Raw genomic sequence first — 16,697 nt, forward strand, 5'->3', positions numbered from 1 at the left:
CACATTTGTTAATTCTCGTATTTTTTTTAAAACAAACAAACAAAAAAAAAAAAAAAAAAAAACTCTGAATCTAGCTGATATTTATTTCATGTTCCCAAGTTTTTCATCAATAAATTCCCTTCAATATAACTAATTTGATATTAAAACTAATACAATAAGAAATGTTAAATTTTGCTAACTAAACCTAATGGATAAAGTTTATCCAAACTAGTGAAAATTTCCTCATCAGGAATTTAGATTCTTCAGTAATCACACAGGGGTACAAAAGATTGTTGAATACTTGTATTTTATCTCAGATTTGGTTCCTGGCAACAGACAGATTGCACATGGTTTTCCTAAATGGAATAGGAATAAAAATAAGTTTCTCTTAAAATGTCCATTAAGAGAGATTTTATGTGCTTTGGCATACTCATTCAAACAATCAACCAGGAAACAGTGAATTTTGAAACAATCAGCTAGAGCGTCTCATAAAATAACATTTGAAATCGAAAAACTAACTGAGTAATGTCTAAAACAAAAACAAATGATACAGAATGATCCCATTGTTGATGTTACAAATATCTATAGCTTACCTTTCACAACTCAGATGTAACACAATTAATTACACACACTTTATGATATCATACCATTGTACTCTCATCTTTGTATTACAGCGTTAATTCATCCATGTGGCTGACAAATTCCCAATATACATAACATCAGAATTCCCTTTTACCTTCCAAATGCAAATAGCATATACAGTCAAAAGTCGTTAATTCGGACACACATAATCCGGAATGATCTATAATCTGGACTTCAAAGCTACAAACTTTCTGCGCATGCGTCCCATTGAGGCATGCGCATAGGCGTTTACGTGCACGCGTAAGACCTTTACGGCTGCAAATATGCTTGTGCGCATGCTCATAAAACGTTTACGCATGCGCGTTTAATGTATAATAATGGATGGTATCAGCTAAAATGATCTAATTCAGTTAATGTTGCAGATTGCGTTGTTCCTTAATCTTCGAATTGGATCCAGCTTATTATTTTTTGCAGACTGTTAGAGCAATTTTATAAAAGTAAGCTTAAACTTTCGATTATATCAAATAGAATTTCCGATATATATTTGTTAATATGTAAAGGATCTAAACCAAAAGTATGTTTCGAAATCCGAAATCTGTTTATCAATTTCACGCTGCTCGGCGGGGGGAACGCCGCGGCACGCAATGAATTGGAAGTTGATCTGTCAGCACTATCCTTATCTTCAGGGCAGATGTTTTTATTTTATTTGGCTTATAATTCCTTACCAAATGTAGTATTTCATCTCGATGTACTCCGTCTTTGATATGATTTAAAACAAGTTCCTCGTCATTATAATTCGCTTCCGATAGTGAAGAAAGTGACAGAGGTTATTGAAAACGAAAAAATTTCGATTGACAAATTAGTCGGTATTCTCGACACAGCAATTATAGGACTTGAACAGCGGAACTTTGTAACTAAACAAGAAATTATGTCTGTTTAATAGAATTAAAGAGAAAGTATTATCACATGAAACAGAGCAACTTAAACAACTTACATTGAAAGAAATGTTTAATAAAGTAAACAAATAAATATTAAGCTTTTTCTTTTCGTAAATTTTGATACCCTTTAGATCATAATTGTTCTTTATTTCATAAATTACGGTTTCATATTTTTAATTTTGTAATTTCTGCATGCCATCTTACCAGATTTAAACTGATGATCTATAATCTGGAATCGCCGAAGTCCCGACGAGTCCGGATTAACGACTTTTGACTGTACTCTATTAATATAACAAAATAAGTCTTTTCAAAATACTATGCATTTTTAGTAATATTTTGATAGCAGAAAAGCTAATATTTATGTTATTTAGATAATTCAGAGAAGACACTTCACATTTAACATGATGCATACTTCAGATATTATGCAATAAACCATTTCGGCCTTTTTTGAAATTTACTTCTTTGAAACGTATGCTCAAAGTTCAGCAATCAAAATTTCATTTGGAACTACAATTTTCTGTTCATTTCTCATCAAGCCCGCAAAAATATCTGAAGCCTCCAAATGACACTGACAGTTAATTCCTTAAAGAAGCTTATTCTTCCTGTCTTTCAGGATATCAAATAAAAAATGCTTTTGTGCAAGCAGAACTGAAGAGAATTTTACAAAAGTTGCTCCAATTTCACATACCTGTTGTTATGTTGATAAAGAACATTGCCTCATAGATTTGAATAATTCACTTCAGAACTGATTCAAAGAACCGTTTCACTTTATTGAGTGAATTTATTCCAATTCCAGAAAATGGAATTGTAGCGCTTTTACTGTTCAAAGACAGTTTTTATTGAAAGCATGCCAGAAATACAGATCTGGTATTCATTCATCACGGTTCATACACATTTCTGCACACGAAAATTAAGGACTTTTAAGGACCATTAATGAAAGAAATTAAGGACCTATGAGCAAATGGGAACTGAATAAATTCAATTAAAAATATTATTCTATGCCTGAATTTCACTTTTGTAATACCATCCTAAAAATAAAATAGATCCCTATAAGTATACATTATTACTAAACATGAATTAACATAATTATTAATAAGTTTGAGAATAAAATAAACCTCATGCAGTTTATCAAGTAGCATTAAACTTTAAATTTGCTTTTTTACGTATATACATGTTTGCTAAAATTTAAATTTGCTTAAATTTACAGCATAAATAGGTTGGACATATTTGAAAGAAGATAAGTGACATTTATGTTTTACTAATAGTTAGCTTTATGCTGAATTTTTTTATGTCTCATTTTGTTACATACTTGGTCAGTCTAGAGCAAAGGTTCTCAACCGGTGATACGCAAGAAAAAAATAGGTGGTACACAAAGAAGCAAAGTATTTTTAACTATTTATTTCAAAAATTAAAATCCCAACATCCTGATTGAGGTTTTTTCTCTAACACTCGCAAATTTATGCGATCTGAGCTTTTATTCAAGAGTGGTGGTGGTAGTAGTATTTTGTAGTGGTGGTACTAAAGATTTTCAATTTTTGTTTAGATGGTACACGTTAGTCAAAAGGTTGAGAACCGCTGGTCGGTCTAGAGGTTTATTAAATAGCAGGTAGATTTTATGTCAATCAGCATAGGTTAAAATGAGAAGTAAGATAATAATTAGCATGATTCATAACAAAAGACTGAATGTTGTCACCATTGCTGCTTGTCTAGAGAGAGACCTGCTGATTAGAACAAACCTGAAAGGCTTGATGTAGGCATGGTTGGCAAGTCTAAAATTTAGTCAGGCTCTGTTTCATGCAGTTAGTGTCATAGCTTCATGTTACAGGGATTGTAACCTAATTAATACACTTTATTTATTCACTAAAGAACATCACAACAAAATTTTGCTTAGAACAAACAATAATCCAATGAGACCTATAATCATTATACAAAGAGAAAAGACATCTGTATATTTTTCTGTTCTCATATTCCAAATGAAATGACGATAGTTCAGAAAAAATGAGCATTCTACATGTTACCTGCAGCAAAAACATGTAAATGTTGGTTCTAATTAATGTTAGTTCTAAAAGCATATTTGTGAATTTAATTTCTCACCACTGGATCTCTTTATCAGTTTGCAATACAAAGATTTTCCATTACAGTGTCTCACAAATGTGATGGGACACTTGTGCTTTACAAAAGGAAACTGTAATAAAATAAATTAAAAAAACATGTACAAATTTTTTGTGGGTGTGTTTCATACTTAAATTTAGTAACAATTATTACATAACATACATTTTCTCAAAATATTACTTTAATAAAAATACAATTGTTTAGAATCGAGCAAAAAATGGTTCTCATAAGTGATGGAACACCATTAGATACTACTACGTACTATGCAACAAAAATCGTCTGAAGTAAGCAATAAAAATATTTTTTGGGGTTTTCATTTTTACTCAGCAATTGGCAATAATTTATATAATCGTCTGCAGTATTTCTCTCCAGTTTGTTTTGGAATTTTTGTGTTTTTTATCTCTGTGCTGCCATGAATGCTAAACGAAAAGAAACTTTGCCTGAAATTCGAAAATTAGTTATTAATTTGCATATTGAACGTGGAAAATCTATTAGAGAAACTGCTGAAACAGTTAACCTGAGTCATTCAACAGTTTTCAGTATCATTAAACTATATAAAAAGGATCATATGATTCAGGATAAAAGAAGACCTGGCCGATCATCAAAGCTATCCAATGGAATAAAGCGAATTATCATTTGAAATATTAAAAAAAAAATCCAAGAATGAGTGCTTCTAAAGTTGCTGCTGATTTACAAGCATTATATGGAGTAATTGTTAATCTTGAGACTATTGGAAGAGTAATTCGATCTGCTGGATATCATGGTAGAGCAGCCAGAAAAAAACTCTTCGTAAGTGAAAAGAATAGAGAACTCAGACTGGCTTTCGCAAAATCCAACATAAATAAGAATTCTGATTACTGGAATGAAGTTATATTTGCTGATGAGAGTAAATTTAATATATTTGGTTCTGACGGTAGAATCTTGGTGTGGAGAAAACCCAGGGAAGAATTCCGCAAACAGAACTTGGTGCCAACAGTAAAACATGATGGAGGGGGAGTTATGGTATGGGGGTATATGTCGTCCGCCGGAGTTGGTAATCTTGTTTTTATTGACAGTATAATGGATCAGTACAAGTATATTGACATTTTAAATCAAAATTTTAAATCTTCAGCACGAAAATTGAACCTTCATAACGATTTTAAATTCTACCAGGACAATGACCTCAAGCACACTGCTTTGAACGTTAGACTCTGGCTGCTGTATAACTGTCCTGAAATAATAAAAACACCACCACAATCTCCAAAGTTAAATCTCATAGAGAATATTTGGCAAGAATAGGAATCAAGAATTCGCAAACACACCATTTTTTCAAAACAACAATTAAAATCGGTCCTTCAAGAAGAATGGAGTAAAATCACTCCAGAAATCGCTAAAAAATTAGTCGAATCCATCCCAAGAAGATTAAATCATGTTTTAAAAGTAAAAGGAAATCTAACAAAATATTAAAACCTTTTAAAAAGCAAAATTTTTGGATAAATATTTGATGGAAAAGTAAGTGTCTCATCACTTATGTGAGCCATTTTTTGCTCCGTTCTAAACAATTGTATTTTTATTAAATGAATATTTTAATATTTTGAGAAAATGTATGTTATGTAATAATTGTTACTAAATTTAAGTATGAAATACACCCACAAAAAATTTTTACATTTTTTTTAAAATTTATTTTATTTTATTACAGTTTCCTTTTGTAAAGCACAAGTGTCCCATCACTTTTGTGAGACACTGTATATATCACCCTTCCTAGACACACATTTGGAAAATAAACACTATTTTATGAAAAATGAAACACATCAAAGGAAATTTAAAATAATATGCTCATTAATTTTCCCCTTCATTTCTCAAACATTTTATGCTCATATTTAGGATTTCCATATTACATTTAAAAACATATTATGCTAATCCCTGAATTGTTTTAGTTAACATAAAAACTTAATATTAAAAATTTTGCTGTCTCAGGCAGGCAGGCTGGCAGAGGTCTAATCTAAAATTATCTTCTCTTTGGAAAAAAAAAGTAACATTTCACAGACATTTTAAATGGGAACTGTGATACTAAATAAAAAAAACTTCTTCAAAATCCAGATAATTCTTTATTTTAATCAAAGCAAATACAGGTATCCAGAATTAATGGTATGTAAAATGAGAAATTATACTTTCTAAAAGTTTACAGCAAGTTAAATAATGCAAATCAAAGCAAAAATAAGTGTACAAAATAAAATTTACTCAAACACATTTCAAATCTTACCTTTTGAACAAACTTATATTTTTTCATAAGCGGATCATCATCAATTTCCTCCCCATCACGCACAGCACTCATTAGAACTATTAATTCATAGGGTGCACTAATCTGAAATAATAATAAAAAGAGGACTAAGTATTAATGCTAAATAATGTTTATACACATATAATGCTATAAGCAAGTATATAAATAAACAGAACTAATTTCACAAAAATAACATAGAATCTGAACAAAATTAGAGTAAAAAATATACTATACATACATCAGCTGAATAGGTTGTTTTAACAAATGGCGTATCTTGACAGGGAAGAACAGAACGTGCATGAATAGCCTGAAAAAGAAACATACTGAGTTTGTTTCAGTGAAGGGAAAATTTTTGATAACATTTTTATTGAAAACTGCAGAATACTTAAGTCCATCCTGACAACAACAAAAAGAATCAAATCACAAGTTAACACTTTAGAAGGTTTTTTAAAGCAGGTTTTTTTCAGCAAATCCAAATGCACCACTACAGGAAGATGATAAACCAGCTCAGTACGTAATTACAGTTGCATCCGGAAAAGAGTACATATACATATATATATATATATATACGATATACAATATATATATATAAATATTATCGTTTTTTAGGATGTATCTATAATATGTATCATTTTACTTTACTAAAATATAATATTCAATTTTGTAATTTAGGAATTTCTTCCCCCTTATCATGTATTATCAACTTGTACATTACCCCTTCAATTATCAGCTGTATTTTATAAACCTGAAACATAGAAACGCAATTTGATTTTATGCATTTCAGTATCAAGTGAAATCTTGAAACTGATTGTTCATTATAAAACTTTATGTAGTTTTTATTCAAAGCGGATCTCACTCAGATAATGTGCCGCAAATTATTTCCATACTAAGTTTTTTGTGCAAATAATACGTCCTGCTAGTGTTTTTGTAATAAAATGCATGTTATTAATTGATTTCGAATTTTCGTTGCATCTTGATAATTGCTGCCAAAGATATTCAATCAAGAATAGTATCTTTTACTACGTTTATGTGTATGGATACATAGACCATTTCTCCATGTACTAGAAAAATTTCATAATGATTTATCCACTTTTGAAGTAAAAAAATAATAGTTAGGAGTGTTATACGATTTTATAATACAAGTAAAAAATATATATAAAGCTCTGGAAAGAGCTAACACATATTTATGGAATATTATGGATGGTAATTTATGAAATATTATGGATGAATGAGTAAATGGAATATTATGTGCATGCTATATATGTATACACATATCATCAAGTATAAAATCATTTATATATAATTTTTATGTCGCGATGAAATTACCGAAACGCTTAAAAATCTAGTATTTTTAAAAACTCTTTTCTTCCACAGAATAACGGCAAATTATAAAACATTACGCAACATTGAAAAGCGTGATAAACAAATTTTGCGAAAAGAAATAGCGACTGCTGCACGTATCTCACAGATATCTTTCATTCAACACAAAAGTTGAAAAGTTCTATTCCTGTTCAAAACATACCCTGCAGTCTGAGTCATAGATGGAAGAAATGACAGCAGGTCTTTTGTTCAACTGAGGGGAAGTGTTTTATGGCTTACTCACTTTCCCGCCAAACGAGTACAGTGGAAGGTAAGCTTCGTTGCCATAGTAACCAGGCTGTAGGTAGTCTTACAGATTTGAGTCTTTATCGCTCAACGTTCGTAGCACCATCTGTTATTAAAAATCGACATGAGAAAGGGGTATTAAACGCTCATAAATACTCCTTCTAACTCATTTGCATAAAACGCAATATTAAAAAATCATTCTCATAGGGAATAGTAGATGGAAAACGAGAATAGACAGTAAAGTATGTTTAAACTTAAAATAAGTATTAGAAACTTAAAGTAACCTCTACAACATCAAATTAAAGGAAGTTTTCATCATTTTCTTCACACAACTACATAAATAATCTAGAATTCAACATGTTACTCTAAATTTTGTTTACTGCGATTAAAATGAATTGAAGACATTGGTGTAATCTGGCACTCAGATTTTTAGCAACAAAATGTTGTCTATGGATAGATATTACAGTGAACTGAGAAACCCAGGGTACATTTTGTTTTAAATGACTTACAAAACCACGATAGTTCCCAAACATGGCAGGTGCTGCATCTGCTGCTATTTGATGAAGGAACTGCTTTTTCCAAGGAATAATTTCTCAAAAAACTGAATAAGGATTCCCCTTTAATGCTTGTTTTCAAAGTTCTAGCAAAGAGCAGTTCTACAGAATTTCTTGGTCCATAATAATGACCATATGTCAGTTATAATGTTTCATTACCGGGTAAAGTTGACTCATCCAACTGTATAGAGAAATGGGTAATATGTAGATAATTACAACAGAAGCTTTCAACATCATCATTTATTTTATTAAAATGCCTTTGACATCTGTTGTTGCTCAAAGGAATTCTTTTGAGTACATGATATGCAGGTTTGTGCAGAAGTTTTTAAAACCTCTTTAATGGCTTGCAAAATAAGCTGTTCTGATAGCATCTGGCTTTAATGATTTTCTTATAAGTAACGAGATATTGCATTATGCCTGCAAATCAACACTGTCTCTTTTTGATGTCAATGCAAACTATCCACCATGGTTTTTCTTTTAGTGTTTGAAAGAATTTTATCTCTTCACCTATTTTATTAGGGTTACACCCTCTCAGCTGATCCTCTAGCTTCGATGGCTTCATAAGTGTCATTGCTTAAAATTTTGCTACACAAAAGGCATATGAATGGGCATTTGTCTGACAATGACAGAATGAAGCCAAACTTCAAATAATCAATACTATACTGCCTATATTTCTTTACAGATATGGCCATGTTTAGTAGCAGTTATCCATCGAAAAAAATTAAGAAATTTAATTTAGATTAATTTAATATTAGATTTAAATATAAGACACAGTAATTTAAAAGTGACTCCCAGTGAAAACATTATTTTAATCTTGAGTTGGGTGTTTTTTAAGTTGGGGCATTATTTATACCAAGTTGTACTAACTAAATAAAGTTACTTTGCAACATTTACCTTATACAAAAGTGTTCAAAAAATTTATAATCCCACCTTATGTTTATCACAAAATAATTTAATCTGTTCAAAAGCAAAACATACTACTTGCACTACACGAAACTGGATTAAATGTTATGATGCAAAATATTGCATTAGTTTTTAAAGAACGATACTTTGTTTACCACAAAATATAAACAATCTGCAGAACTATATTAGTTATTATTTTTAGACATGTTTGTTTTAAATTTTAGAAATTCCCCAGGATTTTAAACATGATTGGAGTCTATGCAATCAGAGGAACTGCAAAAAGAATATTTAATCAACAATTAAATAAATTTACTTATTTTTCTCAAAGTTTAAAGAAGATGACTTTGATTCACTTTAACTTGTATGTGAAAATATTTGCTTTTCTTTATTTTTCCCAAAATTCAGAAAACAAATGCAGTGTTTATCTTTGACACTCATATTTATAACTGATGAATTAAATAAGTTTATGCAAGCACAGATGCTTCATGTATGCACTGACCTTGCAAGCTTTGGTACATGTCTGGACAAATGTTCCTCATATAAAATATGCAAGTTTTTACAAGTACTATGACCACAAAGCAAATAGAAACCTACTTACACAAGTTTATGAAATATGCTTAATAAACACAGTACAAAGTCCGAAATCTGGACTGGTTGAGACTTCGGCGATTCCGGATTTGGGATTTTTCCTGATAATAGATCATCAATTTAAATCTGGTAAAATGGCATGCAGAAATTATACAATTAAAAATATGAAATTGTAATTTATGAAATAAAGAACAATTATGATCTAAAGGGTATCAAAATTTACACAAAAAAGCTTAATATTTATTTGTTAACTTTATTAAACATTTCTTTCAATGAAAGTTGTTTAAGGTGCTTCCACAAAAAATTCAAAAAGTTCGTTTTTCTTTTTCCTTGTGTCATATGTAGGGGACTTTCCAATGCCATACTCTTCACATAATTTTGAGACAGATAAGCTTTTATAAATTTTTGCAGCAATTCGACTTTTTGTTTAATGGACATCGAAACATGGTTTCGCTTTGTAGATCCTTTGGCAACTCCAGAATTGGAAACTCTTTTCAACATAATCGAAGGTTCAAGCTTAGTTTTAATAAAATTGCCACAATAATAAGCTGGATCAAATTAGAAGATCAGGGAACAGCACAGTCTGCTACTTTAATTGAAATGTCTTATAATCAGTAACGATAATTTTATCCTAGCTTAATAGTGTCCATTATACATTATTTGCTCTGTATAACAAGATTGGCGACGAAAGCCAAGTTTTAATTTAGAAGTCAAACAACAAAAATCAGAGTTATATTTTCAAATTTTCACAGGGCTAGTTTTGATGGTTTTACTGAGCTTTTGCAGCTGAGGATGATGATTCGGTAAAACCATCAAAACTAGTCCTGTGAAAATTTGAAAATATAACTCTGACTTTTGTTGTTTAACTTCTAAATTAATATTTGTTTGGCGTGTTATTGTATTTTAATTATAGTAAGCCAAGTTGTTTCACTAAATTTTGTCTTGTTCCTATTGTGTACTGAATTAAGCCTGAGTTGTATTAGTTTAGTTATTTACTAGACCTACGTTTATTTCTTGCAGATACTTCAAACTAATCTGAGTCCTGAATAAATAAACTACTACATATACTTAAGACTATACTAGAGCCGGCACTCGATACCGCCTGGTGCAGTCTCTACAGGTCTTAAATTCTGCTACAAGGCACCTTCCTAAGTTCTAAATTTTCACTGTGCCTAAACTTTGGATCCCAGCGCTTTCTCTAAATCATAAAAACTTCTCATCCCTTAATTTTGTCTCTCGGTGCTTCACCAAATTCCAAAAAATGTTTTCTTTCCTAAATTCTGCCGCGTTTTGCCAACATAGTCTGACGCCGCTTCTGAGTTTACGGCGAATAACATTTCAGTTATTCTTAATTAAAACAGCACTAAATGTAATCTTTCGGCCTATGAGTTTCGTTTATAAAATCTATTTTTAGCATATGAAAAGACAGTTTTGTTGAATTTTTTCTCGTCAACATTTCTTAGAATATTTAAAAATCTATAATCATCGCCAAGCGTAATGTTAGCATAAAATGTTGCCTACTCTTGTTATTAAATTACTAATATAAAAAAAAAGTTTAGGCATCACAGCATGAGTTATTACTGAAGCTGTCATGTATTGATAAACATGCGGTGATGAAAGCAAAATATAATAAATAATGACTCGCCAGGTCGGCGTCAGGGATATAGAATATGTGAATTTTTGTGTTTGAGATGTATGCTAAGTGGATACTCAGCTATGGAGCCAAATTATTAATCTCACAAATTTATGTTTACATGATTGTTTTTCCATAACAAGGTATTTTATTTAGTGCCTAAGTGAAATTAAGAATTGGAATTTTTAAGTGAAAATCTCTACATGTTTTATTCTGGAAGGAAAAATCAAATGCACATGCGTAAAGCATTAATTAAAAAAAGAAATGTTTGTTGCTTTAAAGTTCGGTTTTTAGATCATTCCGGATAATGGACAGTTTTTGGGCTTTGTACTGTATATGATTGGCTAATTTATACGCATATTACATAAGTGTTATGAAAGTACATAGGTAAAACCTGTGTTATGTAGCATTATGGCATTTACAAAATACTTAAATTTTAGTGATAACCTGCTTAAATTTGATCCAGTCTTGTGGGGTTCATATCTCATGCACCCCAATTTTTCTTTCAATGACATGGACCTCTTGCAGGTCAGAGTAGACTTCTCAGGGCCCATATAGACCACTCTAGGAATCTATGGGATAGATGGACACAACCATTGTGATAAGTCTTTTATTTGCCATTCGCCTTTCTAGATTACAGAGTTTTTCACAAAGCAGAAAATAAAGAAAAGATTAAAACTAAAATATTTTAATTGCTAAAAAATAATAACAGTTTATATTTTAACTAAATCAATTAAGAAACTTACTCTTATGAATTTCTTATGCTCTTTTTTTTTAAATGTATGTTTTTTTTTAAGGCCAATTATAAAATTATTCTATTAATTATTATAAAATTATTTTAGAGGTTTAAAAAGAATTTTACTTGATTCATTTAATTTTTTATTCACCATCATTTTAGGATCTCATAAACAAACTTTCATGTTACCCCCCCCCCCAAAAAAAATAAGGTATAAAATACTTACTTGGCACTGACTGAACATATATGGATGTTTCTTCCCGGCAGTTTGATTAGGTTCTAACCACTGCAATGCACTTGCTTTAGGTGAAGTTTCATATTCAATTCTTACAGCACATCTAGGAATATGTAACTAAAAATTACTAATGGAATCAATAACTATTTCAAAAAAATATTTAAATTCACATTACTTTGAACACTTTTTATCTTTAAAGAAAAATATTACAAAAAGTCTACAATACTTAGAATTTAAATCCATTAACATATATTTCGAGAGAGCATATTAATGTATATTTTAATATGGTCATTACATAATATTTTAATATGCCATTAACATGTATTTTAGTTAATTACAAACAAAGTAAAAACTAATTTGAAGTTTTAACATGCACATATTAATATATTTTCTATAACAGTAATAAAAATGACAATTAGTAGCTTTTTATGTGCTTTAGCATATCATTTTTTATAACCAGAAAGAAATCACATTAAATATGTAGACTATACTAATTTTACAGAAAGCAAACAATTTATGAAAATCATTACATTGGAAAATTATCATCTATTATCAGTTAACAATAATCATATGTAAATTTAACAAATTAATAGATCACAATTTATTAAAATAAAAATTTGTTATGATGAAAATGATAAATTAATTTAGTGTATATCAAGAATTTTGCAGTTTAGTATTACTGCTTCATTTTTATTCAATCAAATTTAGTTGAAATTCAAAACATGTAGAGCATGTATTTCAAGTTAAATGTGGATTTTGATATTTATTACAAAGGGTTTGTAAAAGTTTATACAACTAAACAGCTCTTGACAAATTCACTGAAAACTGGTTTAAAATAAACAAAAACCAAAGAAGAAAGTTTTTTTACTATGATAATTTAGTAATGTGATGACTTTCATAAAAACATACAAATTTCCAATTTCTATGTGTGGTGCCCCATCCCCACACCAAAAAATTACCCATTAGTTAATTACTCTGCAGCGACATTAGGTATTTTGGAAGCAGGAAAGATACAAAATATACAATGCCTTCACCGGGAATCTAACCGCGGACCTCTGGAATACGTGCCCAGCGTGCAGACCACCACACCATGAAAGCATGCCAAGAAGGCAGGAGAAATACCTTATATACTCCCCCTTTTAATGGGCAATTGGGGTTTTTAGGGGACCAAGTTGCCAATTCCTGGGTGTGGAGATTTACCATCTACCACCCTTTTAGTTTGGGCACCACTGTAAAGACATTAGGTATTTTGGAAGCAGAAAAGATGAAAAATATGCAACGCCTTTGCCGGGAATTGAACCACGGACCTCTGAAAAGGCAGAAGAAATACTTTACAACTCTATATGTTTACATTATTCGTACGGAACATTTGCTAATGACTATCCAAGAAATTGATTCTGTGATAATACCTTTTTATTTTATTTCCTTAGTTCACGTAAAAAAAATATATTTATTGAAATGCTTTTCTGTTGTGCATGTGCAGAAATCTATCTTTATGTCAGATCTTGCATGACAAAAAAAGTGTCAGGGTCTGATGATCTACATTTGATTAATTTCTTCAACTAAAATTATGGATCTGCAATCAGTGGTAAACCTACAGCAATTAGGGCCTTAGGCCCCCTTTATTGAAATGATCACCAGGGCTGTGGAGTCAGTATGGAAAATGACTGACCCTGACTCCTGGAATTTAATAAAGTAGGTAAGTTAGAATTAAAACTTATTATTTACTTGCTTTAAGAATTTTTAAAATATTTTTTATGTAGTATTTAAGTATTTTCTAGATATGAAATTATATTTTTAAGTATATATATTTTTAAAATTATGAATTATATCTTTGTTTCTTATTGGTTTATATAAATTATGTCTAGTTCCTTTTTAGTTTCTTTTTATTGATATGCATATTCGTGTCGGGGAGGTTTCTGTAAACAAGGGTTTCTAAATTTATTTTTCTGAAAAATTAATTTTTTTTTAAATTTAATTTTTTTAAAAAGTTTAATTTAATACTTGACTTTACATTGCTTATTTCTTAAAAAACTTCATTGGTATTTTCCTTTTAGAACTTTAATTTTTAATTGCTAATTTCTAAAGGTACCACTTTATTGGTATTTCTTTTTGGGCATTCTTCACTCTTTACTTTTGGTTTTGACTTTTACCCTTGCCTGCATGAATGACGAAACACGAATTGAATGATTCGAGAGTTAGGTTTGGAGGCACTTCACCTTGATAAGTCTGTCTCCTGCCTGCTCAACAGTCATTCACTTATGCATTAAAAATTTTTTTTTTAGATTAATTTTAATTTGCTAAATTGGTGAATTTGTTTTCATGGTTTGGTTTTGCATTTGATTTGCTTATGCTATCTGAATTTAAATGATATTGAAGATTGGTTCGAATATTAAATCTTTTATATGTTTGCACATTTTTTAATTATTTTAACTTTAAATTTGCTTTTTTACGTATATACATGTTTGTTAAAATTTAAATTTGTTTAAATTTAAATTTCATTCCTTGCAGCAATGGCACAAAGAATTAATTAAATTTGTATTTAAATTAAATTTATTCTTATGAAACAATAATATATATATATTAACAAGCAAGGTAGTTAGTACAATATTGTATAACCATATATATATGTATGTATGTAAACATATACACATGGGTTACAGCTTATTTTTTGGTACTTTTCCGTTTCGCCGGCGCAAAGTTCGCCAAGCAGACTTTGTTGGCGACAACATACAGTATACACATAAAAAATGTTAACGAATGTTAGTTCTAAGAATTTTTTATTTTCAAGCCATAAACATTTTAATATGGTTTAAAATTTTGTAAAAAGACATTAATTTAAGAATTTACTATGCTATCATGGTACAACATCTTGATTCGCCAGTTCGTATCACGTGACCCCAAGTGATCTCATTTCACGTAAACTATGCTAAAAAAATCTGATTCTCTCAGTAATTACCTACATTAATTTCAAGTTAAAGCTTAATTTGGAATACAAGTTTGAATGCAAGAATTATTTCAATTTGTACGAAAAGCTTACTCAGAAATTATGTAAAACCGCAGTGCTTTATTTCATTAATGCGTTCTCATTAGAATAGATGAATTTAACTCTTGATTTTGCCTTTTTCTATATTTTCGCTTTCAGGTGAGCGGTGTGATTGCATTCTAATTAATTACCGCGAATTGTTTTAGGGCATAAAATTTAACTATCTTGTAAAAATTCTATGTAATTGTATGCCAGTATTGAAAGAAACAATCAATCTGATAAGAAATGGTAGCGACTTGTTTTGAAAATGAGGCGTAAAAGGTTACCAGCGAAGATACATTATTGGTGACTTTATCGTTTGCGCCGGCAAAACGGAAAAGTACCTATTTTTTTAATATAAAAGAAGTAATAGATGCTACAGAAAGAAAATTGATGGCATAGTAAATTATTTATATTAATTAGCATTTATTATGAAATGGAAAAAATGGCATTAGTTATTTCTAAGAAACAGTATAGATTCGGCCCGATTTTCTTGTTGGAGGGCCATACATCCGATTTGATAAACTTTAGAGGTGATAAGAGCCTTTCCATATAAACTTGAGTAGGAGGAAGAGTTGTGGAACTACACTGATGTGCGCCCTCAAGTCGCCAAATTTCTCGCCAAACATTTTTGGCGAGAAACTCCATGCTACCATATTACTATCTAAATTTTTTGTCTACATTTCGAACTTTAAGCCTAAAATGTCTCCAAAAGCGCGGTTTTCGCACATGCAAAAACCACGTTTTAAGCATACAATTTAAGCTAAAAATCCGAAACAAAAACAAAAAATTTAGATAGCAAAAAATGTAAAGTTTCTAACCAAAAATATTTGACAAGAATACAAGTACACAGCGATATGTTTTACCTTAAACATTTACGAATGGCACAATCTAGGCAACGAACGAATCTACGAACTACGCACACCTCGCTTTAATAAATTAACATAACAACAATAAATTTCAAAGAATACAGCGTTCTATTTCAACTTAAAAAGAATCTAAGAATTGCACAATCTAGACGCTATACACTAATAAACTAAAATAAATTTCAAACAATTCCAGAAAACAAGAATAACGACAGAAATGCATGCTAAAAAAACAATGAACATAACATTCTACAAAATAAGAATAAAATACAGTTACCATGAATTAATGCTTTTTCGAACAGCAGAATTACTAATTTCATACCGCCTTTAACATGCCGCCACATAATTGCTATCATATTTATATGACAGCCAGGCACACTATCTAGAAAATTTATACTGTGTTTCACAAATAATCACAAATCCCTACTTCTATCACACACAGCCACTAAAAATAATCTCCCCGGTCCTCTTTTCACACCTCCAAATACCCATTGCCCCTCAACAAGATGGCCACGATGATATTTCCTTTTGCCAAACTTCAATTTCACAATTTCTTCCATTTTATCTTTCCCCTTTTCGCAAACCAACGAGCTCCAGGGAAAGATTTTTCAACGTCAACAGAGTTGCCATACAACACGCAATTGTGCCAAAAACCAGCGCAGAACACATATCGCCACATTT

General features: G+C 30.4%; 1 protein-coding gene across 2 annotated transcripts in view; it reads right to left on the reverse strand.

Moving 5' to 3' along the window:
• LOC118183070 (leukotriene A-4 hydrolase) overlaps positions 1-16,697 on the reverse strand; it is a 72,449-nt gene that overhangs the window by 48,828 nt on the left and 6,924 nt on the right. For both annotated transcript variants that reach the window (XR_015040461.1, XM_035352497.2), the window contains exons 3-5: positions 12,117-12,228; positions 6,110-6,178; positions 5,854-5,955 (exon numbers count right to left, since the gene is read on the reverse strand). Coding sequence is in view for 1 of the 2 variants with exons in the window: in XM_035352497.2 (XP_035208388.1) it covers positions 5,854-5,955; positions 6,110-6,178; positions 12,117-12,228 (283 nt within the window). In the remaining variant the exon portion in view is untranslated. The remainder of the gene's footprint in view (positions 1-5,853; positions 5,956-6,109; positions 6,179-12,116; positions 12,229-16,697) is intronic.

The sequence above is a fragment of the Stegodyphus dumicola genome, chromosome 3, assembly GCF_044657685.1.
Source record: "Stegodyphus dumicola isolate Sdum_Otavi_A_Nest chromosome 3, ASM4465768v1".
Taxonomy (NCBI): domain Eukaryota; kingdom Metazoa; phylum Arthropoda; class Arachnida; order Araneae; family Eresidae; genus Stegodyphus; species Stegodyphus dumicola.